The sequence below is a fragment of the Podarcis gaigeae genome (assembly GCF_964106915.1).
Source record: "Podarcis gaigeae genome assembly, chromosome: 14".
Lineage (NCBI taxonomy): Eukaryota > Metazoa > Chordata > Lepidosauria > Squamata > Lacertidae > Podarcis > Podarcis gaigeae.
The window spans coordinates 47,298,392-47,320,016 of record NC_139690.1 but is presented as its reverse complement, the minus strand read 5'-3'; the positions used below and the strand labels follow the sequence as shown (position 1 = coordinate 47,320,016).

Below are 21,625 nucleotides of genomic sequence, written 5' to 3'. Positions count from 1 at the left end.
TCGAATCCCCGCGGCGGGGTGAGCTCCCGTTGCTCGGTCCCTGCTCCTGCCAACCTAGCAGTTCAAAAGCACATCAAAGTGCAAGTAGATAAATAGGTACCACTCCAGTGGGAAGGTAAACGGCATTTCCGTGCGCTGCTCTGGTTCGCCAGAAGCGGCTTAGTCATGTTGACCACATGACTTGGAAGCTGTATGCTGGCTCCCTCGGCCAATAAAGCGAGATGAGCACCGCAACCCCAGAGTCGGTCACGACTGGACCTAATGGTCAGGGGTCCCTTTACCTAACTCCTCGAATGTGCCAGCCCAAACTCTCTGAAGGGCGGCCCTCCAGATGCTATCGAGCTCCAACTACTACCAGCCCAAGACTAGCATGGCCAATGATCTGGGATGAAGGAAATAGTGGTCCAGCAAGAGGCAGAGTGGTGTAGTGGTTAGAGGGTCAAACTAGGACCTGGGGGAGGCCAGGGTTCAAATCCTCACTCTGTCAGGAAGCTCCGGAAGTGGCCTCGGAGCAGTCACTGCCTCTTGGCCTAACCTGGAGAAAATGGTGGGGTGTAAATAAGTAAGATTTTGGGGGGGAGCACATGTTCCTCACACCTGCAACAAGGTGCAAACCTAGTGTAATGGTTATATGGGGTTGCTCGTGTGTAAGTTGCCGCCACTCCTGGCTAGGTGACCTGGTTAAACCTTTCCTGGCTGGACAGCCCTTCACTTCGTGGCTGTTCAGTCGCTGGCAGAATCCGTCAGTGGGCGTTTCTTTAACCTCTTCCAACAAAGAAGCTCTTTGACGCCGAGTCGCCGCCTACTTTCCCTGCGCGGAAGTCTTCTGCGCAAGGTGGGTTTGGGCAGCGGAGGACCTGTGCTCTCCTCGCTGGTCTCCTGCGAAGAGTCCTGGAGCCTCCTCTCTGCTTCCCCCATCGGCCCCCCTCTATCCCTGGTGTAGCGCTGATTATCTTCCCCAGCCAGAGACCTGCCTCTCTCCTTGCTTGGCCCCTCTCCAGCATCGCTGTGGAGCCTCGCCTCCTCCACTAGTTGCGATGGCAGTTCCCTGACACCTAGTCTGAATTTGCATTCGAAACAAACAAATTTCCTTCCAGTAGCATCTTAGAGGCCAACTAAGTTTGTTATTGGTATGAGCTTTTGTGTGCATGCATACTAATAACAAACTTAATTGGTCTCTAAGGTGCTACTGGAAGGAATTTTTATTTTTATTTTGTTTCGACCATGGCAGACCAACACGGCTACCTACCTGTAACTGAATTTGCATTGGCACTTCCAAATCATTCTGCAAATAAGTGAGGGGATGAAACCAGCGTTCACCTAAGGCAAAGGCTGCTGGCGAAGATGAGGTAGAGAGCAAAGACCAGATCTCCAAAAACAGAGCTCCCATGCCCACAGGCACCTTCCTACCTTTATGGATGAAGTGAGCGACTTTCCGGAAGTCCTCTTCCAAGAATCCCCTGGAGGTAAGGGCTGGTGTTCCCAGCCGAAGACCGCTGGGGCGCAGGGCACTCTTGTCTCCTAAGCACGAGGGAAGAGGCCATGGGTTGAATCCAAAGACACGGACAGCTGGCCAGTTTTATACATTGCATAGATGAACTACATAAAAACTGAGGCTTGTTATTTAAATCCTCAGTTTTCCTACCCAGCAGTCTTCTAAAGTTGCTTAATAATAATAATAATAATAATAATAATAATAATAATAATAATTTATTTCTCCAGTCACGCCAGGCGGCTCCCAACAGTTTAAACCCTGAAAACTGGTGACTCTAATAGTTTGGACAAGGCTTCCCGAAAGGACAGCAGCAGTGACAAAATAAAGGACAGTCAATTGGTAGAACATGAGATCACAGCGTTGTGGGTTCGAGCCCCACGTTGTGTGAAATATTCCTGCATTGCAGGGGGTTGGACTAGATGACCCTTGTGGTCCTGTCTAATTCTACGATTCTATTATTCATAATAATAAAAATAATTTATTACTTGTACCCCGCCCATCAGGCTGGGCCTCCCTAGCCACTCTGGGTGGCTTCCAACAGAACATTAAAAACACAATAAAACATCAAACATTAAAAACTTCCCTAAACAGGGCTGCCTTCAGATGTCTTCTAAGAGTCCGATAGTTGTTTATTGCCTTGACATCTGCTGGAAGGGCGTTCCACAGGGCAGGTACCACTACCGAGAAGGCCCTGTGCCTGGTTCCCTGTAACTTGGCTTCTCGCAGTGAGGGAACCACCAGAAGGCCCTTGGAGCCTGAACAATGGGGGTGGAGACGCTCCTTCAGGTCTACTTTCCCATCCTTCCTGAATTCCTCCCCAAATGGGAGGGGTAGTGACTCAGAGGAAAGAGCCCCTACTTTGTGTGCACAAGCTGACAAATGCCACCCCCTGGACCACTAGTTAAAGGGGTCTTGGGTCTAGGAAAGATCCTTCTCTGCCTGGTAGAGTGATTGCCAGGCAGAGTGGGCAAGATGAGGCCAGAGAAATCAGTGGGCAGACTAGGCCTCTTCATACCCAGCTAGGAGGATCCGAATTCACCAACAGAGGGAATGACAAGGGAACGTACTCTGTAGAACTCCCAAATGTGAGTCAGGAAGGGTAACATCTAAGAAATATATCCCTCTCCTAGTTTCAATACAACCCCCTACACTAGGCATTTCTGAAAACTGGTAAACCCCAGCGCCGCGAGGGGGATGCTTTGCTATCACTAAGCATTGTGAGGAACCTCTTCAAGCTTGGCCACTCTCACCTGGGCAGGTGTTCTTGTTGCATGCAATGGAGCAGAGCTCAAGGACCCGTTCGGCCCGCCCTCCGTCCGTGCCTCGGCTGCGCAGGTCCACCAGGATCAAATGGTTGTCGGAACCGCCTAGGAGAAGAGCCAAACGCCAGCAGTGACTCACTCATGTCACTCCAAATTTGCAAGGGCATGGCACCTGCCAGCGAAGTTTGCAAGCTTCAAGCATCAGTTCAATAGGACAAGCCAGATAAGAACTGACTTCGTGTTTTAAGCGTCTAGAACAGGTGCTCCTGATGCTGCTAAATCACAAATTAATATACCATATTTTTCGCTCTATAAGACGCACCCGACCATAAGACGCACCTAGTTTTAGAGGAGGAAAACAAAATATTCTCTCCCTCTCTGCGCAGCACCTCTCCAGCAAAGCGAAGTCAGAACAGCAAGAGGGATCGCTGCGCAGCGAAAGCAGCGATCCCTCTTGCTGTTCTGGCTTCTGGGATAGCCGTGCTAAGCCTCTTCAGGACAGGGGGAGCGTTCCTCCCATTGCACTGAAGAGGCTTCGCGCAGCTATCTCTGAAGCCAAGAGAGGCATCGCTGCACACCAATCCCTCGCTCTCCTGGCTTCAGGGATAGCTGCGCAGCCTGCATTCGCTCCATAAGATACACACACATTTCCCCTTACTTTTTAGGAGGGGGAAGGTGCGTCTTCTAGAGCAAAAAATACGGAAAATTACATCATCCCTGGTTGCTAAAATAACCTGCGTCCTTCACCTTAGGCTCTTGCCTGGCCTAGACTTTGAAACATGTTTTGGACGTGGAATGAATCTCCACCCCTTGGCTTCTTGAGACTTGAAACTTGCTCTCTCTAGCAAGTGTTTTGCTAGCCAGTATGGTGCAGAAGTTTAGAGCGTTGGGCTAGGACCTGGGAGACCAGGGTTCAAATCCTCCCTGCTTGGCTGGCCACAGTCACTTGGTGACCTTGGGCCAGTCGCTGCCTCTTGGCCTAACCTACCGCACATGAGGAAGGGGAGAACGACTTATACCACATTGAGCTCCTTGAAGGCGGTGGAATGGTGGTATATAAAGTGTAATGAATAAATAAAATAAGAGGCTTTTAAGCTTCTGGGACTGAGATATCAGCCCCACCCCCAGGCATCCCATGGAGCAAAACAAAACTGTTATCTGGCAGCTCAAGGGTACGATCCAGGCTACGTTCTCTAAAGCAGAGGTGATGAACTTGCAGACTCTGTCCCCAGATATAACCTTGCAAATGCCTCCAGCCAATTTACCTGGAAGCAACACCAGATATTAATAAAGGGGCAGAGGTTCACACTCACAGCCTCGCTTGTAAGGGAAAGCAGGGGTGACTCTTTCTTGTTCTCTTTCTTCCTTTCAATAATAATTTTTACTAGTTTTCAATTACAACAATCCAATAACAGCCTCATTATAACAATGCCAAATAATAATACAATTACATGACGTGGTATGTTTGGACTCCACAGAGTGGGAAGTGACGGAGACAGGATGTTTGTGTTACTGTGTCCCGTGAAGTGTGACTATTGTCCTTTGTTTTTTCTCTTTGCTGTCTGATGCTAGAGAGAGAGGGAGCCATGTTGCAGTGCTCCGTGTGTGCTTATATGTAAATAAAGTAGATTAGCCAAAATGCTGAGTTGCTGAGGTCTGTCACACATGATGTGCAAACTCTGCAGATCCCTAAGTGTGCCGGTGTCGGTTGGCATCGGTGATGTTCGGGCAGAAGAAAGCTTTTGAAACTCCCAAACGATCGACCAGGAGGGAGGGAACATGCCAGTCGGGCACGTGTCTCTGCCAGGGTCCTACTCGAGTGTAGGCTGAACTCCTGACCGGGGCACACATACCCCTAAACATTTTGTGAATCTAAGTGTGCCCTCATTAAGGGGCAGTATTTCAATATGAGTAGGAAAATGAAAGCACCCTTAAACACCTTTTTTAAAGAAAAAAAGCACTGAGAAATATCAGTAATTGAGATGCCAAATTATACAATTTAGGTCCCTGTCCCGTCCCACCCCCCACACCCTGTGCTAGAATTGATGGTTTGGTGATTTACTTTATTTCTGCATTCCAAAACCTTATAAATTTCAATTACGCTCCAGTAAAAATAACAACCCCTTATATCATAACAATCCCTTATATTAACACCTTCCCTTCGTATCGCCACATTAAATGATGTATACAACTACAGGTGAAGCATTCAAACTCCTTGGTTCTTCCTGTGTGTGGCAATTATTCTGTCCGTAATGTTTCTTCCTGACAGGGCCAACTCTCTCTCTCTCTCTCTCTCTCTCTCTCTCTCTCTCTCTCTGTGTGTGTGTGTGTGTGTTGTGTCCTAGCTGTTCCTTACCCGTAACAATGTGATATCCCAAGCCAACGAGGGCGTTGGATAAGGCCTTGCAGTTGGCGACGACCTGCCTCTGGTAAGCTCTGAATTCCGGAGTCATGGCTTGCTTCAGAGCTACTGCAATTCCTGGACAAAAAAGAAGAGAGGAGGTGGGCAGGTGTGTGTGGAACGAAGATGTCTCATCAAACACCTCCATCTTCTTGGGCCTTTTCGGTGGCTGCTCCCAGATTCCGAAACCCCCTCCCTCCCTCCTTGTTGCCCTTCCGCCAGATCTATCACAGATCACTCATAGACAGGGTGGATTTGATTTAAATCACAATTTAAATCACTAGTCAGTAAGACTTGATTTAAATCATCACACACACACACAGAAAACTCATTCTTGCTGGTATAATCTTAATATTTACAACGAGAGGAAGGTTTCGTTTTTGGAATAATAAATTTTCAGAGTAGTTTTTACAGTTATATCAAAAACTACTGATTTGGTTATTCTATTAGAAATACATAGACAGGTAATTATGAAATTATTGTGATGTTTAGTAAGTTAACTATATTTTGACAACTTTTCTGCTGTACTTTATTGGCAGGAGAAAAATAATCATTTCCTTAATAACAATTTAAACAGTTTATTTAACTAAAGCAATAACATTATAGCATATGTGTCAAACTAATTTAGACTGAGTTTTAGCACATATGAAAAACTTTAAACAAATCCTTATTTGCTGATGAATAGCCTTTGGACTATAAAGGTAAAGGTAAAGGTACCCCTGCCCGTACGGGCCAGTCTTGACAGACTCTGGGGTTGTGCGCCCATCTCACTCAAGAGGCCAGGGGCCAGCGCTGTCCGAAGACACTTCCGGGTCACGTGGCCAGCGTGACATCGCTGCTCTGGTGAGCCAGAGCCGCACACGGAAACGCCGTTTACCTTCCTGCTAGTAAGCGGTCCCTATTTATCTACTTGCACCCGGAGGTGCTTTCGAACTGCTAGGTTGGCAGGCGCTGGGACCGAGCAGCGGGAGCGCACCCCACCGCAGGGATTCGAACCGCCGACCTTTCGATCGGCAAGTCCTAGACGCTGAGGCTTTAACCCACAGCGCCACCTGCGTCCCCTTTGGACTATAATGTAACTTAAATAGAAAACTACCTTTAGAAAGATCTTTCCTCCAAAAGTATTTTATTTTAAAAATCTGATTTAATTTTAAGAAATCTGATTTAAGTAAAAAAAAAAAAAAATCCTTTTTTTAAAAAAAATTAAATCATTGATTTTTATCCACGCTGCTCATAGAGCTAGCAGTCTACCTCCAGCCTCCCTGTTTTAGAGAGCCTGCCTTACCCGCAATGGCGTGGTTGTGCGGCCCTCCCTGTAGCCCAGGAAACACTGCTTGGTTGATCAGGCTTTCATAGTTGTACAGGATTTCTTTCCCCGTTTTCGGATCCACGCTGCGGGCACCTGGGGAGAACAGAAAGGAGGAGGGTGCTGCTGCCGCTGTTTTTGGGGTGCTGCCGCCGCTGCCCTTTGGCTAATCCTTCCCTTTGGCTTCAACTTTGCAGTCACCTAGAGGCAAATACTCAACTCCAAACACAATCAGCTGCTGAGAGAGGTTGCAGCTCAGTGGCAGAACACCCGCTTGCAGTGCCGAAGGTCCTGTGTGCGATTTCCGGCGTCACCAGTTAAAAGAGAAGGCAAGCAGGGGATGGGAGAGCTTCTCCCCATTAAAGTAGAAAGCACCAGGGGAGGCAGAGCAATGGTGTCTCTCAGTACAAAAGGACTTCAGTGGTGGTGTAGTGGTTGGTGCGTCAGATTTGGACTGGGAGACCAGGGTTCGAATCCTGACTCGGCCATGAAGCTCACTGGGCAACCTTGAGACAGTCACTGCCTCTCAGCCTAAGCTACCTCACAGGGTTGTTGTGTGTGGATTAAATGAACCATGGACAAAAAGCTGGTCTATGAATGCAATAAATAAATAAATAAATACAGTGGTACCTCGGCTTAAGTACTTAATTCATTCCGGAGGTCTGTTCTTAACCTGAAACTGTTCTTAACCTGAAGCACCACTTTAGCTAATGGGGCCTCCTGCTGCCGCCGCACCGCTGGAGCACGATTTCTGTTCTCCTCCTGAAGCAAAGTTCTTAACCTGAAGCACTATTTCTGAGCTAGCAGAGTCTGTAACCTGAAGTGTGTGTAACCTGAAGCGTATGTAACCCGAGGTACCACTGTATAATAAAACCATTACAGTCATACCTTAGTTATTGAGACGTCTTGTGACTTGAACGTTTGGGCTCCTGAAGGCCGCAAACCCGGAAATGAGTGTTCCGCTTTGCGAACATTTTTTGGAACCTAAACGTCTGACGCAGCTTCCGCTTGAGTACAGGAAGCTCCTGCAGCCAATCAGAAGCCGCGCTTTGGTTTTCGAACAGACTTCTGGGATGGATACCATTTGAGAACCAAGGTACGACTGTATATAGAGTTCCTAGAAATTTACTTAATTACAAAATAAGAATTGACAGCATTAGCATTACTTGGGGATATGAGGAGGGCCAAATGAAGTTGGCTTGGAGAACAAATTTATTTATTCTTAGCTGCCTATATTGGGACGTGGGTGGCGCTGTGGGTTAAACCACAGAGCCTAGGACTTGCTGATCAGAAGGCCGGCGGTTCGAATCCCCACGACAGAGTGAGCTCCCGTTGCTCGGTCCCTGCTCCTGCCAACCGAGTAGTTCGAAAACACGTCAAAGTGCAAGTAGATAAATAGGTACCACTCCGGCGGGAAGGTAAACGGCGTTTCCGTGCACTGCTCTGGTTCGCCAGAAGCGGCTTAGTCATGCTGGCCACATGACCCGGAAGCTGTACGCCGGCTCCCTCGACCAGTAAAGCGAGATGAGCGCCGCAACCCCAGAGTCGGCCACGACTGGACCTAATGGTCAGGAGTCCCTTTACCTTTCGCTAGCTGCCTATATTAAGTCTTAGCAGCACCTTTCTCCCCATCACAATTAAGGTTGCCGGTGAATAAGCACTGAAGGAGTGTAAATAGCACTGGCGACTTTGGGCACTGCCCACCGGCATTTCGGCCCCCAACCACCCATTTCCTGACACTTGTGGCCCCCTACTGCCCACCCTTAAGTTCACCCCCTTCCTGGAAAAAACAGGCAGTTGTTCTACGCCACAACCCTCACCTTTCCGGAAGAAAATCATGCCCGCCCGGCACCCCCGCAGGGTTTTGTGCGTCGTGGTCGAGACCACGTCGCAGTGCTCGAAGGGGGACGGCACCACGCCGGCGGCCACCAAGCCGCTGATGTGGGCCATGTCAGCCATCAGGTATGCCCCGTTCTCATCGGCAATCTTCCTCATGCGAGCGTAGTCCAGGTTCCGCGAATAGCAGCTGACCCCTAAGAGAGAAGAGACCATTCAGAATGCCCAAGACCAGCTGGGAAATTTAAAACACTTAATTGATGCAACAAAAAACAGCATAAAATACAGTATAAAACGTGAATAGCAATAAATTCAGAATTCAAAAATCAATTTAGGGGGGAAATCCAATAAGCATTAGATGATCACCAGGGCTAGCTGGATAAATTAGTCCTAATTACAATTTGTTATTTCCTTTTTTTTTTTTAATCTTTGTCATGTCATTAGTATGAAAATTGGGGAATTCGTGGAAGGGAATTTGGGTCAACTTTAGAAAAAAGTTTTAAGATTAAGAACTGATGTATTAATATTGATGCTTATAAGGTAAAATTGGCTTTTTTAAAAAATGAACTAAATATAAAAAGGTTAAAAATTGGGATAAAGAACTTGTTGAATTAACAAATTTGAATTGGAATATAAGAAGGGGAGGTCGTGGGGAAGTCAGGGAAATATGTTACAGGAAAATAAGGATTGTAAACTATATGTGTTTTTTTTTCTTTTTTGATTTTTTAATGTATTAAAATGGAAAATTTCAATAAATATACTTGGGGGGGGGGGGGAATTAGTCCTATTTGGGCCAGCCAGGAGACCAGGGGAGAATTAGCTGTGGGATCCCAGAGCGGGTAATCTTCATAAAAAGGGGAGGGGGAGGGAAGGAAGGGGAATAAAAGATCAGGCTAAGTTCAAGTTGAAAGCCAGGTGGAATAGCTCTGTCTTACAGGCCTTGCGGAAGGAAGTTAAGTCCTGCAGGGCCCTGGTCTCATGGGACAGAGCATTCCACCAGGTCGGAGCCATCACTGAGAAGGCCCTGGCCCTGGGGTAGTAGGGGGTTGTTGGTGATTACAGAACATTAGTAAGGGTACATCTCCACCAATCATCTTACCTGCGATGATCAGCTTTGGGTGGAACAAGCGGGCATTCTCCTCCAGCCTGTCATAGTCGATGTAGCCAGTTTCAGGGTTGACCTGGTGAGAAGGAGGACCAAGAAAAACAGTTCAACAGGAGCAGCTCCTCCAGCTTCTGGTGTTGCCTGGGGGTGGGCACACTGCGGTAGACACCAGAAGAGGAGATTGGCAACAGACTCCAGCAGGCATCAAGGAAGGGTCCAAGCAGAAAGTTCTCAAGCTTGCATCTACAAGGCGAGGGGCTGGCATCTCTCATTACACAACTACAAGCTGAATTGGCTACCAGGATACCGTGCCAAGGAAGCGCTGCGGCAAAGAAACTTCTGAACGCATTCTTAGGCAGCCAAGTACTCAACCACCACACACTTAAAAATGGAAAGCATATATGGCCTACCCTCGTACCTACGGGACCGACTCTCCTGGTATGTCCCATGGAGGACCTTACGGTCTTCAAACAAAAACATGTTGGAGGTCTCAGGCTACAGGGAGGTTAGGCTGGCCTCGACCATAGCCAGGGCTTTTTCGGCTGTGGCCCCGATCTGGTGGAACGCTCTGTCACAAGAGACTAGGGCCCTGAAGGACTTGACATCTTTCCGCAGGGCCTGCAAGACAGAGCTGTTCCACCAGGCCTTTGGCCAAGGCACAGTCTGACCCCCTCCTTCGGTAATCCTCACAGAACTCTAGCCCAATGGTTGCCATTAATTTGATTTTGAATCGATTTTAGAATGCATTTCAATTAATTGATTGTGATTTTATGTAAACTGTGTTATTTTTATTGTTGTTAGCCACTCTGAGCCCGGCTTTGGCTGGGGAGGGCGGGGTATAAATAAATTATTATTATTATTATTATTAATACTGATGGTCAACAAAAGAGGTTTAAAGACTCTCTCAAGGCAAATCTGAAAAAATGTAGTATAAACATCAACAACTGGGAAACACTGGCCTGTGAGCACTCCAATTGGAAAGCAGCCTTTGAAGACACTCAAACTCAGGAAGCAAGGGAGAAACGTGCTAAGAGGAAGACATGCTTGGCAAATCCACAACATGGTTAACTCCCGCCCAGAAACCTATGTCCCCACTGTGGAAGGACGTGTGGATCCAGAATTGGCCTCCACAGTCACTTACGGACCCATTGTTAAAACCATGTTTATGGAAGACAATCTTACTTGACTACGAGAGATCGCCAAAGAAGAAGAAGACCCAACAAATCACTGCATTCAGAAGAAGGACAGAGATCCCTCGACACGGAATGAGGCTCACCTTGTAAGGCATGGACTCAAAAAAGATGGAGGTGGCCGAGATCTTCTTCTTGTCCGTCATGAAGCCGTGGGTCAGGTGGCCTCCATCTGGCAAATCCAAGCCCATTATCCTTCCATGGGGCTCTACAAGGGCCGTGTATACTGCAAAGTTCGCTGGAGACCCTGAAAATGAGAAGGGGGCGGGGGAGAGACAGCCTGAACATATCCTAGCATATGTTCTGAGGTCCAGCTTCAAGGGCTTTCTGGCGGTTCCCTCACTGCGAGAAGTGAGGTTACAGGGAACCAGGCAGAGGGCCTTCTCAGTGGTGGCGCCCGCCCTGTGGAACGCTCTCCCGTCAGATGTCAAGGAAATAAACAACTATCTGACTTTTAGAAGACATCTGAAGGCAGCCCTGTTTAGGTAAGTTTTTAATGTGTGATGTTTTATCGTTACAGGTAGGTAGCCGTGTTGGTCTGCCGTAGTCAAAACAAAAAATAAAATAAAGGGGGGAAAAATTCCTTCCAGTAGCACCTTAGAGACCAACTAAGTTAGTTATTGGTATGAGCTTTCATGTCCATGCACACGTCTTCAGATAGTTTTATCGTGTTTTCAATATTCTGTAGGGAGCCACCCAGAGTGGCTGGGGAAACCCAACCAGATGAGCGGGGTATGTATGTATGTATAAATATATTATGATTATAGCATACTGCTTTCTAAATATAATGGGCTACAGTTCCCGTCAGCATGACCAATGATCGGGTTGATGGAGAACATTCCATTGGTTGTCCCTGCTCCAGATGTTTCTGCATCCCTCAACCATTGACTACTCTGGCTGGGACTGACAGGAATTGGGAACCCAGCAAAGACATCCATGTACACACAGTGCTTTATAGAGGGAGAGGCCAGGCCTCTGATCCAAGGAGCTTACAGCAGGCTTCCTCAATCTCGGCCCTCCAGATGTTTTCAGCCTACAACTCCCATGATCCCTAGCTAGCAGGACCAGTGGTCAGGGATGATGGGAATTGTAGTCTCAAAACATCTGGAGGGCCGAGGTTGAAGAAGCCTGGCTTACAGCTTAAATCACTAGGTTCCCACAGAGGAACCAGCCATCTCCACAGCCCTCCATTACCAGTTAGATGAGAGGAATACCTGAGTAGGGCTGAACATTCACTCCCCACTTCTGTGGGTCCAGCCCATAAGCCTCCAAGGCTCTTTTCTGACACAGCCTCTCCAGCTCATCCACAAACTCCGTCCCACCATAGTACCTAAAACAAGGAAGGAGAAGGAAAGTTTTGTGTGTGCATCTCTGTTTTCATAACCACAGCACTGGCTTATAATCTCTATTCTCGCTGGAGGTGCCTCATACAATTGGCAACAGACATAAACTGGGCGCCATGGCGTGGAGTTAAGAGCTATTGAGAGCAAGGCAATGTCATCGCAACCCGTGTCATTGAGGAATGGTGGGAGGAACCAGCCGAGGAACCCCCAAGGGATGAAGGCTCAGAGCCTGAAGACTGGTGGTGGGACAAGGAAGTGTGAGAAGAAGTAACAGGGCTTAGTGAGCTGGGGGAGTCTGTGGCAGAGGGAAGTGCAAAATCAGTGGCAGAAGCTGAAGCAGGGGAGGAGGGAGATCAAGAGGCTGAGAGGAGTCAAGCTGGTGAAGAATCATGGATGCCTCCCTCTCCTACTGTAAAAAGCTCCCTTGCCCCCTCGTCTCCCGGAACAAGAAGAGGCATGAAAAAGGGTGGAGGAGAGGCTGGCTGCACAAAGGCGCTGTCTCAGATTGCTTGGGGAAAGCCCTGGGAAAGAGGGGACTCAGATGGCTGTGGAAAGGCGGGGAATTTCAGTCTCAGCAACCGATCTGTAGGGAAAGACCAGGGATGGGTGGCTGAGCTCCTTAGGCCTGACACTCAGCCAGGTCTGTGCAGATTGTGTGATTTACTGCCGGCTCGCTCCTGACAACCTGTCACTGGAAGCCTTTATCAACAATGAGACACAGACAAGTTTGCTTGGCATGGGGGGAAAGGATCTCAGCCAGGCCTGGAGCCCAAGTCCTCTGGCCCCTACCTTTGTCCCGGGTATCCCTCCGAATATTTGTTGTTCATGCAGGAGCCCAGGGCCTCCAGAACCGCCCGGCTGGCGAAGTTCTCCGACGCAATCAGCTCCAAGCCAAGCCGCTGCCGCCGCTTCTCTTTCTTGATGATGTCGTAGACCTTTGCACAAAGAAGAAATGGATACAGGGACAGAAGAAGCTGCCTTAGACTCAGTGAGACCCATTGGGCCACCGAGCTCAGTACTGTTGGCACTGACTGGCAGGGTCTTATGCAGGCAGTCTTTTCTCGCCCGGCCTAGAGGTGCCAGGGACCTCCAGCATGCACACCTTTCCCCAAAAGGTGGAAGGTAAAGATAAAGGGACCCCTGACCATTAGGTCCAGTCGCAGACAACTCTGTGGTTGCGGCGCTCATCTCGCTTTATTGGCCGAGGGAGCCGGCATACAGCTTCCGGGTCATGTGGCCAGCATGACTAAGCCGCTTCTGGAGAACCAGAGCAGCGCACGGAAACGCCGTTTACCTTCCCGCCGGAGCAGTACCTATTTATCTACTTGCACTTTGACGTGCTTTCAAATTGCTAGGTTGGCAGGAGCAGGGACTGAGCAACGGGAGCTCACCCTGTTGCGGGGATTCAAACCGCCGACCTTCTGATCGACAAGTCCTAGGCTCTGTAGTTTAATCCACAGCGCCAACCGTGTGTAGTAAAATGTCATGCTGTGAAACACGGACCACTTATAAACGCCATCTCCAACTCCTCGAACGATTCCATAAACGATGTCTCCAAAAAAAATTACACATCACTTGGGAAGACAGGCGAACTAATGCCAGTGTACTGGAAGAAGCAAAGATCACCAGTGTCGAAGCAATAATTCATCAACACCAACTTCGTTGGACTGGTCATGATGTGCAAATGACTGATTATCGTCTTTGAAAGTAACTACCCTATTCCGAACTTAAAAATGGAAAGTGTAATGCCGGTGGTCAACAAAAGAGGTCTAAAGACTCTCTCAAGTCAAATCTAAAAAAATGTAGTATAAACACAACAACTGGGAAAAAGTGGCCTGCGAGCGCTCCAATTGGAGAACAGCCTTTACCAAAGGTGTCATGGGCTTTGAAGACACTCGAACTCAGGACGAAAGGGAGATACATGCTAAGAGGAAAATACACTTGGCAAATCTCCACCATGATCAACAATGACATTAACAGACGTTCTCAATATGAGAACAGGGCCTTTTCTGCCATGGCTCCCCTATATCTTTAGGTGCCAGGCAAAAGCTTTCCTCTATAACCCAGCCTTAAACCATCTGTGGCCTTTTAGAAGTGGGTGGGAATGTTTTTAAGCCATTTCTTTTCCCTCTTGGTTTGAATGCATCTATGTGGGGTTTACTGTCTATTTGCTTGGTTGCAAGTCGCTTTGGGTTCCCCGGGGCTAGATAAAGAGACAAACTCTGAGTTTGCAGAAATGGCAAAATTGATGGCAATTATTAGAAGCCACTCAAATCACAGAATAATTAGAGAGTGGGATGGAGTGAAGGAATACTTGAAAAAATATGGTTCCGGAATTGAAATATTTATTTAGAATGTATAAAATGTGCAGGGGTAAGCAAGAAAATAATAATAGAATCAATTGAATAATTATTAAATTATAACAACACAAGATGGAAGAAGTAAAATATTGAGATCACACATGGGTGAAGGGGAGTGGGGGGTATATGGGAACCTATAATATCATTTATAATATAATTTGTTAACTGCGTTGTATTTACATATAGCAAAGGGAAGCCTAGAGCAATTAGATATATTTTAATTTAGGTAATCTATGTAAAAGGCTTATGTTAGAAAATGAATATGGATTTTGATTTTGATGTTTGTAATTTTTTTTTGGTTTTGAAATGAAAATTTTAAAAAGAGGGAGAGAATTGGACTCCAGCAAAATCTGGGAGGGCCAGAACAGGCCCCCTCTCTGCTGCAGAGGTAGGAAGGTGGGAAAATCTGAAAGGGTTAAGCCAGCGCCAAGTGTAATTTTCTCAATGAACGTCACTGAGCCCGTAAAGGTCAATGACCTGCTGTCCCCTGGTTGCTCAAAACCATTGCCGACGAATGACAGCGGTCCCTGCCCTCCGGTTTCTTCCGCCAGAATCAATACTACCCTCTCCTGGTTGACGTCACTGCCCAAACAAGAAGCCTTCTTACCTCTGGGTCATTGGTGTCTAGAGGTTCCATCACCATCTTGTTGTGAGAGGTCCACTCCTCCTTAGTTATGGGGTTTCCATCTGTTTTCGGGAGGCTGGCCATGACAGCAGAGGTCCGCAGCAGCCCAGAGGAAAAGAACGGCAGAGGATTGGCCGGAGGGCAGGCAAAAAGGAGTCCCAAAACTTTGGAAGCTGAAATTGAGAAAGGTTAAGTGAGCTATCAGGCCTGCATACTCTGCTTTGTGGCCCTTAACAGAGCCACCAAGGAGGTTTATGATAATGATGATGATAATGATAATAATAATTTATTATTTGTACCCTGCCCATCTGGCTGGGTTTCCCCAGCCACTCTGGGTGGCTTCCAACAAATATTAAAAATACATTAAAATGTCACACATTAAAAACTGCCCTGAACAGGGCTGCCTTCAGATGTTTTCTAAATGTCAGGTAGTTGTTTATTTCCCTGACATCTGATGGGAGGGCGTGCCACAGGGCGGGCGTCACTACCGAGAAGGCACTCTGCCTGGTTCCCTGTAGCTTTGTTTCTCGCAGTGAGGGAACCGCCAGAAGGCCCTCAGAGCTGGACTTCCGTGTCTGGGCAGAACGATGGGGGTGAAGATGCTCCTTCAGGTATACTGGACTGAGGCTGTTTAGGGCTTGAAAGGTCAACACCAACACTTTGAATTGTGCTCAGAAACGTACTGGGAGCCAATGTAGGTCTTTCAAGACCGGTGTTATGTGGTCTCGGCAGCTGCCCCCAGTCACCAGTCTAGCTGCCGCATTCTGGATTAGTTGTAGTTTCCGGGTCACCTTCAAAGGTAGCCCCACGTAGAGTGCATTGCAGTAGTCCAAGCGGGAGATAACTAGAGCATGCATCACTCTGGCAAGACAGTCCACAGGCAGGTAGGGTCTCAGCCTGCGTACCAGGTGGAGTTGGTAGATAGCTGCCCTGGATAATATAGTGGTACCTTGGTTCTCAAACGTAATCTGTTCTGGAAGTTCGTTCCAAAACCAAAGCGTTCCAAAACCAAGGTACACTTTCCCATAGAAAGCAATGCAAAATGGATTAATCCGTACCAGACTTTTTAAAAACAAGCCCTAAAACAGCAACTTAACATGATTTTTACTGTTTGACAAGACCATTGATCCATAAAATGAAAGCAATAAACAATGCACTGCAGTCACACAATCAATCCATCAGTAGCTGAACTGGGTTCCACAGAGTCACAAAAACAAAACAAAAAAGCCGCAAAAACAAAAATGCAAAATAAATAGCAAAACCAGACAGACCTCAGCGTAACCCTCAAAATGGAAGTGCGGCACTCAAAACGGAAGCGTAACACTCAAAACGGAGCACGTTCAGCTTCCGAAAAATGTTCGCAAACCAGAACACTTACTTCCGGGTTTGCAGTGTTTGGGTTCCAAGTTGTGTGAGCACCAAGGCGTTTGAGAACCAAGGTATCACTGTCAAATAAATTCACCTGTAAATATACAGCCAGCGTAACAACAGAGATATTTAAAAACCACAAGAGCGTATTCAAAGATCGGGAAGCGACACCCTGCCCCACGGACGCATTCAAACAGGAGCAGGGAGCCTTTTCCAGCTCAAGGGCCACATCCTCTTGCAGAGAGCCTTCTGGGGGCCGCTTGCAAGTGATGGGCGGGGCAGAGGCAACAGTGGGCGGAGCAATGGAGCAAAGCACTTTTATACCACTTTAACAGGCATGGCTCCTCGCAAAGAATCCTGGGAGCTGCAGTTTACCCCTCGCAGAGCTATAATTCCCAGAACCCTTAGCAAGCTATAGTTCCCAGGGCTCTTTGTGGGGAAAGCCATGTGCTTTTAATGTACAGCGTGGCTACAGTGGACCCCTGCTTCTGAGCTTGGGAGGTGTGGAGCAGGGCAGCTGCCCTGTCTGGAGCAAGACTGACAAGCCAGCCTGCCCAAGGAACAGATGGTTCTCATCTGCTGACCTCCGTGTGACTTGTTGGCAGGACCGGAGCCTTAAACAGGCGCAAACTGCAGCAGGAACAAAGCTCAGGCTGTCTTAACCGGGGAAACTCATCCCGAGTTATTCGTTAACTCCTCAAGGGTAGCAAAAAGGCCATGCGCAGCTAATTGGGCAACTGCAGGCCGCTCGCAATCACCAAACAGCTAAAGTCCATTTTGAAATACTGCCTAGCGTCCAAGATTGTCCTGGGCATCAGAGGGGCCAGAGTTAAGAATGTCTGGCTTTAAAAACTGCTAACCCAGCATTTTAGGGGTTGGGCTATGTGACCCTCGTTCAGGGTTCGAAATTAGCAGGGCGCCAGGAGCATTTTGCGCCTAAAGATTCTCCATTTGCGAGCACTTCAAAAAGTCTGGGTGCTATTTTCTGCGCCTGGCTGACACTCAAGGATTACTGAAACGTATGTGCTTCGAAGCCTTGAAGTATATGTTAAGGGCAGACCATATGTTAAGGAGTTTAACAATCGAGGGTAGAGTGCTTTGAAAATTGAAGTATGGTACCAATAATTTTATTATCAACACCAAATTAAACATGTGTTAACCATTTCTGATAAAAACGTGATGTTAACAACGTGTCTCTTATGTGAACTGTGTATTGTTCATGCTTATAAAAATAAGCCGACCCCCACCCTCCGTGGCAACTAGACCAGGGGTCGGCAAGGCTTAGCGGGCATGGGCCGGATCACTACCGCGGAGATCCTCCGTGGGCCAGACCGGCGCAGTACGACATTGGAAATCGTGTCTGTGCATGTCTGCGGCACCGGAAATAGCTTCTGTGCATGCCCAGACACCAAAAATTGCGATTTCCGGCACCGCAGACATGCACAGGCGTGATTTCTAGCGTCTGGGCATGCGCAGAAGCGATTTCTGCAGCCACGGAAGAGAACTAGACATTCTGTTTTGGTGCCCACAACCCAGGTCCCAGAAGCCATTTGGCTCTTAGCTTTTCTACCTCAGTTTCTAACACTGCCCTTGTGGAACCCTTCCAAGTTCAAGATTATCTTTCTCTATATGACTCCCGACGTGGGTGGTGCTGTGGGTTAAACCACAGAGCCTAAGACTTGCCGTTCAGAAGGTTGGCGGTTCGAATCCCCGTACGGGGTGAGCTCCCGTTGCTTGGTCCCTGCTCCTGCCAACCTAGCAGTTTGAAAACACATCAAAGTGCAAGTAGATAAATAGGTACCGCTCCGGGAGAAAGGTAAACGGCATTTCCATGTGCTGCTCTGGTTCGCCAGAAGCGGCTTGGTCATGCTGGCCACATGACCCGGAAGCTGTACGCCGGCTCCCTCAGCCAATAAAGTGAGATGAGTGCCGCAACCCCAGAGTCGGCCAAGACTGGACCTAATGCTCAGGGGTCCTTTATATGATTCCCATGAGCATCAGCTTCAGAACTTCACGAAAAGTTACTAGTTCCAGCATAACCTGGGGGGCCACTTTACATACCTTTCGTCCCCCAAAAGCACCTCTCTGTAAGAAACAACACACCCACAATAGCCACGCATGACATTCACAGGTGTCTTTTTATTATAATTTGTGCTTTATTCTGCTGAAAGCTATGCACCCATCCTCTCCCAAACTGAAACAGGCAGCTTAGCAAGATTCGTTAAAACCAGGGGCTAAGAAAACCTCAGCCAATTAATTGTGTTTCTTTGTTGATTAATTGACTAATTACATTTTCCTAAGGGTAAAAACAAACACTCTGAAGGAGGCGCTCCCTGTTTTTAGATGATGTAAACATGCAAGAGAGAAAAGTGGGGAATGCTTGTTATAAAAACAATGCCCTGCCACCTACAGTTTGTACTTTGTATTCATTATAATATTTCTGTTTAAGAGGGGTACACCTTTTTTTAAAAAAGAGTTGAATCAGTTACCTAATCCAGTTTATTTACTTAAGTCTATTTAAATTCTATTTCACATCCACAGGGTTCTGGGTGACTAACAATACAACTGGAACAAAGTCATAAAATGCAACGGGACAATAAAAATACAATATAAACAACAATTGAAACCATTTCAGATTGCAGCCTGAGTGAAAGGCCTGAGCGATCAGCCGCATTTTAGCCTCTAAAAACCATCAGCGCAGGCACCAAGTAGATTTCAAGGGCCATGAAATTCCAAGGATTAGATGCCACAGCAGAAAGGACCTTCCTCCTGGCCTGATGTTCAGTTTCTGGTGGTGAGACACCATGGAGATTCTCTCACCCTCAACTCCCAAGTAGGGACATACTTGGGAGAGGCTCTCGCTCATTTTTTTAGGTCCCAAGTGGTTCAGGGCTTTGCAAGTCATTTGCAAACCCTTGACTTTGGACTGAAACAGCATTGGCAGCTGAAGTATATTTTAATAGCTGGAATAACATCGCTCTGGCTGGTGGCCTTGTGCAAGACAGGTCACTGTGGGCAAGCTATCCATATTCAGGAATTGGTCATAGCAGCTGAACCAGCCAGTGTTGAGGAAAAGAACTCAGTTTAATCATTAAATTTTTCAGCCCTTGTTTAAAAGGGGTAAGCAGCAGCTTGACTGCCCGCCCGCTGTTGGCACTAAAAATGAGCTGGTTGGCATATTCCAGAAAGACGAGGGGCAGATCCGCAACATACTTTTATGGCACACCCAACACGCTTCAAAGCACAAGACTTTCCCCCAAAAATCCAGGGACCTGCTGTTTGTTACGGGTGATGGGAACTGCAGTTCTGTGAGGGGAGAACTACAGTTCCCAGGATTCCTTGGGGGAAGCCATGGGTGCACTTTATATGTATGGGGTGTCTCTGCGCTTAGTACATGAGTACGTTTCTGGCTTTTGAGGAACATCTACAAATTAAGATGGTTAGCCCTGCACTTTATGGCACATTTTTGATGATCGGCATGTTAATTATTATTAATTGTGTTTATATCCTCTCCCCGTTTTTCTCACAAGTCTGTGATGTTGCCGGTAACATAGCAAATATAGCAAAGTGTAACAACACTCAGAACTGTGCTGGATTACAGCTTCCAACATCCCTGGATCGCTATCCATGCTGGCTGGACTGATGGAGAGTCCAGCAACTTCTTGAAGGCTGCAGGTTCCCCCTTCCTGGAGGACAAGATCTAACTGCTAACATGCTCTAAGAACTTGGCTGCAAGTATTTACAGGGGACTAAACACCCTCAGGCCTCATTCACCCCAGCCCTCTGAAACAGTGAAAACTTTCTGCATTTCCACCACCCCCACAAGCTAGGGATTACAAACCTTTCACCTTACTGGACAGGTATCCTCTGCCTTTTAAGAGCCGTGCACGGCGCTGCAAATGCAACAGGCGCAGCTTTTCCAGGGAGAGAAAGTGAGGCTTCACCTGTTGGATTTCTGCCTGCCGCGCAGGAGGAGATAAAATATGGGTGGACAGCCAAGCACAGCACTAGCACGGAAAAGGGGGAAAGAGTCTGCAAACCCACACCCTCAATACTTACCGGATTCCTCAGTTCCCCGCCACGTGCTGGAGAATCCCTCGAAAGAAAGGGCAAGTTTCCCCTCGACTCCTAGGCTTAAATCCTCAAGGCCCAGCGCGCTCTGCGAAATGGAACTCTCAGCACTTTCTGCCTCGATCCGCAGCCAATCAGCGCGACCCGCTTGCCAGTCCTCCGTCTGCGTCATAGCCAATCGGGGGAAAGCGGCCCGGGCCTCCCTACCTTGCCTAGCACGCTATTGGCTGAGATCGTTCGAGCTCCCTTTAGAACGCACAAGCGCTGCCCCCTCCCCGTTTTCAGAGCTGCCAGCTTTGATCGTGCTTTTTTGCACCTCGGGCAGAGTGCCTCTGAGCATACGCAGAGTATTTTTTCTTTCTTTCAGGAAAACATTTATTGGGCAGCCGTTCCATCAAGAGAGGGGAAGCTGGCGGCTCACTCCGATCATCTTTGCAAAACAAAAACAACCCGGTTCCATCTGGTACCTCTTGCCTCTGAGCCGCGCCAGCTGGTCATTATAGGACCTGTTTAGAAATTTGGGCTCGTGCTTTGTTTTTCCGCTCCCCCCCCCCCGTCCCTCTTCCTCTGTGTGTCTTTTAAAAAGAAATAAAAATTGTAAGCCTGTAGGGCACAGAATGTCCTGTGTCGACTGATTGTATGTAAGCAGATCCGGGAGCCATTTTGGCAGAAGAGCAGGGTACAAATGCTCTCTCTATATATATTTATTTAAAGACATATTGAGAAGGTGTACCTGAACGTGTGTAGGCTTTTTTAAAAAAGCCTTTTCATTTATTATTTACTAATAGACCGTTTTCCCCAAAGAGGGGCCCTAGTATTAAAATACAAGAAGCAAACGATGGTTGAAACAAAATAACAAGTTTAAATAAAAATAAAACACTAAAAAACTGAACCCAAGAAACAGAACTGAACCCACCAGCAAAAGTAGTGTGTTTTTGGTATTAACATGTTTATTTATTTACATCTCTCCATTCCTACAAGGTGCCCAAGGCAGCATACATGGTTTTGTTCCTCCCCATTTAATTCTCATAACAACCTTATGAAGTAGATTAGGCTGAAAGGGAGTGATTGGCCCAAGGTCACCCAGTGAGCTCTATGGCTGAGCGGGGATTTGAACCCTGGTCTCCCAGGTGCTAGTATGACACACTAACCACTATGCTATATACCCTTGGCAGTTTAAATCAATACATACTTTTGTAGGTACAAGTCTACTTCATCCGATGCAAGGTTTTAAAAACCACTCTCCATAACATAGAGAAGAGT

At 47.5% G+C, this 21,625-nt stretch overlaps 1 protein-coding gene across 2 annotated transcripts in view; it reads right to left on the bottom strand.

Annotated features, from left to right (window-relative positions):
* The window catches only part of SHMT1 (serine hydroxymethyltransferase 1), a 343,621-nt gene that overhangs the window by 2,657 nt on the left and 319,339 nt on the right, over nucleotides 1-21,625 (bottom strand). Inside the window, exons 1-11 of one of the 2 annotated variants that reach the window (XM_083711561.1) lie at nucleotides 20,351-20,549; nucleotides 14,906-15,096; nucleotides 12,728-12,873; nucleotides 11,810-11,925; nucleotides 10,682-10,842; nucleotides 9,400-9,481; nucleotides 8,285-8,497; nucleotides 6,444-6,560; nucleotides 5,114-5,236; nucleotides 2,746-2,862; nucleotides 1,411-1,521 (exon numbers count right to left, since the gene is read on the bottom strand). In XM_083711561.1, the coding sequence (XP_083567687.1) occupies nucleotides 1,411-1,521; nucleotides 2,746-2,862; nucleotides 5,114-5,236; nucleotides 6,444-6,560; nucleotides 8,285-8,497; nucleotides 9,400-9,481; nucleotides 10,682-10,842; nucleotides 11,810-11,925; nucleotides 12,728-12,873; nucleotides 14,906-15,096; nucleotides 20,351-20,534 (1,561 nt within the window). In that variant the 5' untranslated portion in view covers nucleotides 20,535-20,549. Of the gene's footprint in view, nucleotides 1-1,410; nucleotides 1,522-2,745; nucleotides 2,863-5,113; nucleotides 5,237-6,443; nucleotides 6,561-8,284; nucleotides 8,498-9,399; nucleotides 9,482-10,681; nucleotides 10,843-11,809; nucleotides 11,926-12,727; nucleotides 13,889-14,905; nucleotides 15,097-20,350; nucleotides 20,550-21,625 lie in introns of those variants that run through there. The other variant, XM_083711562.1, reaches the window with a different exon arrangement.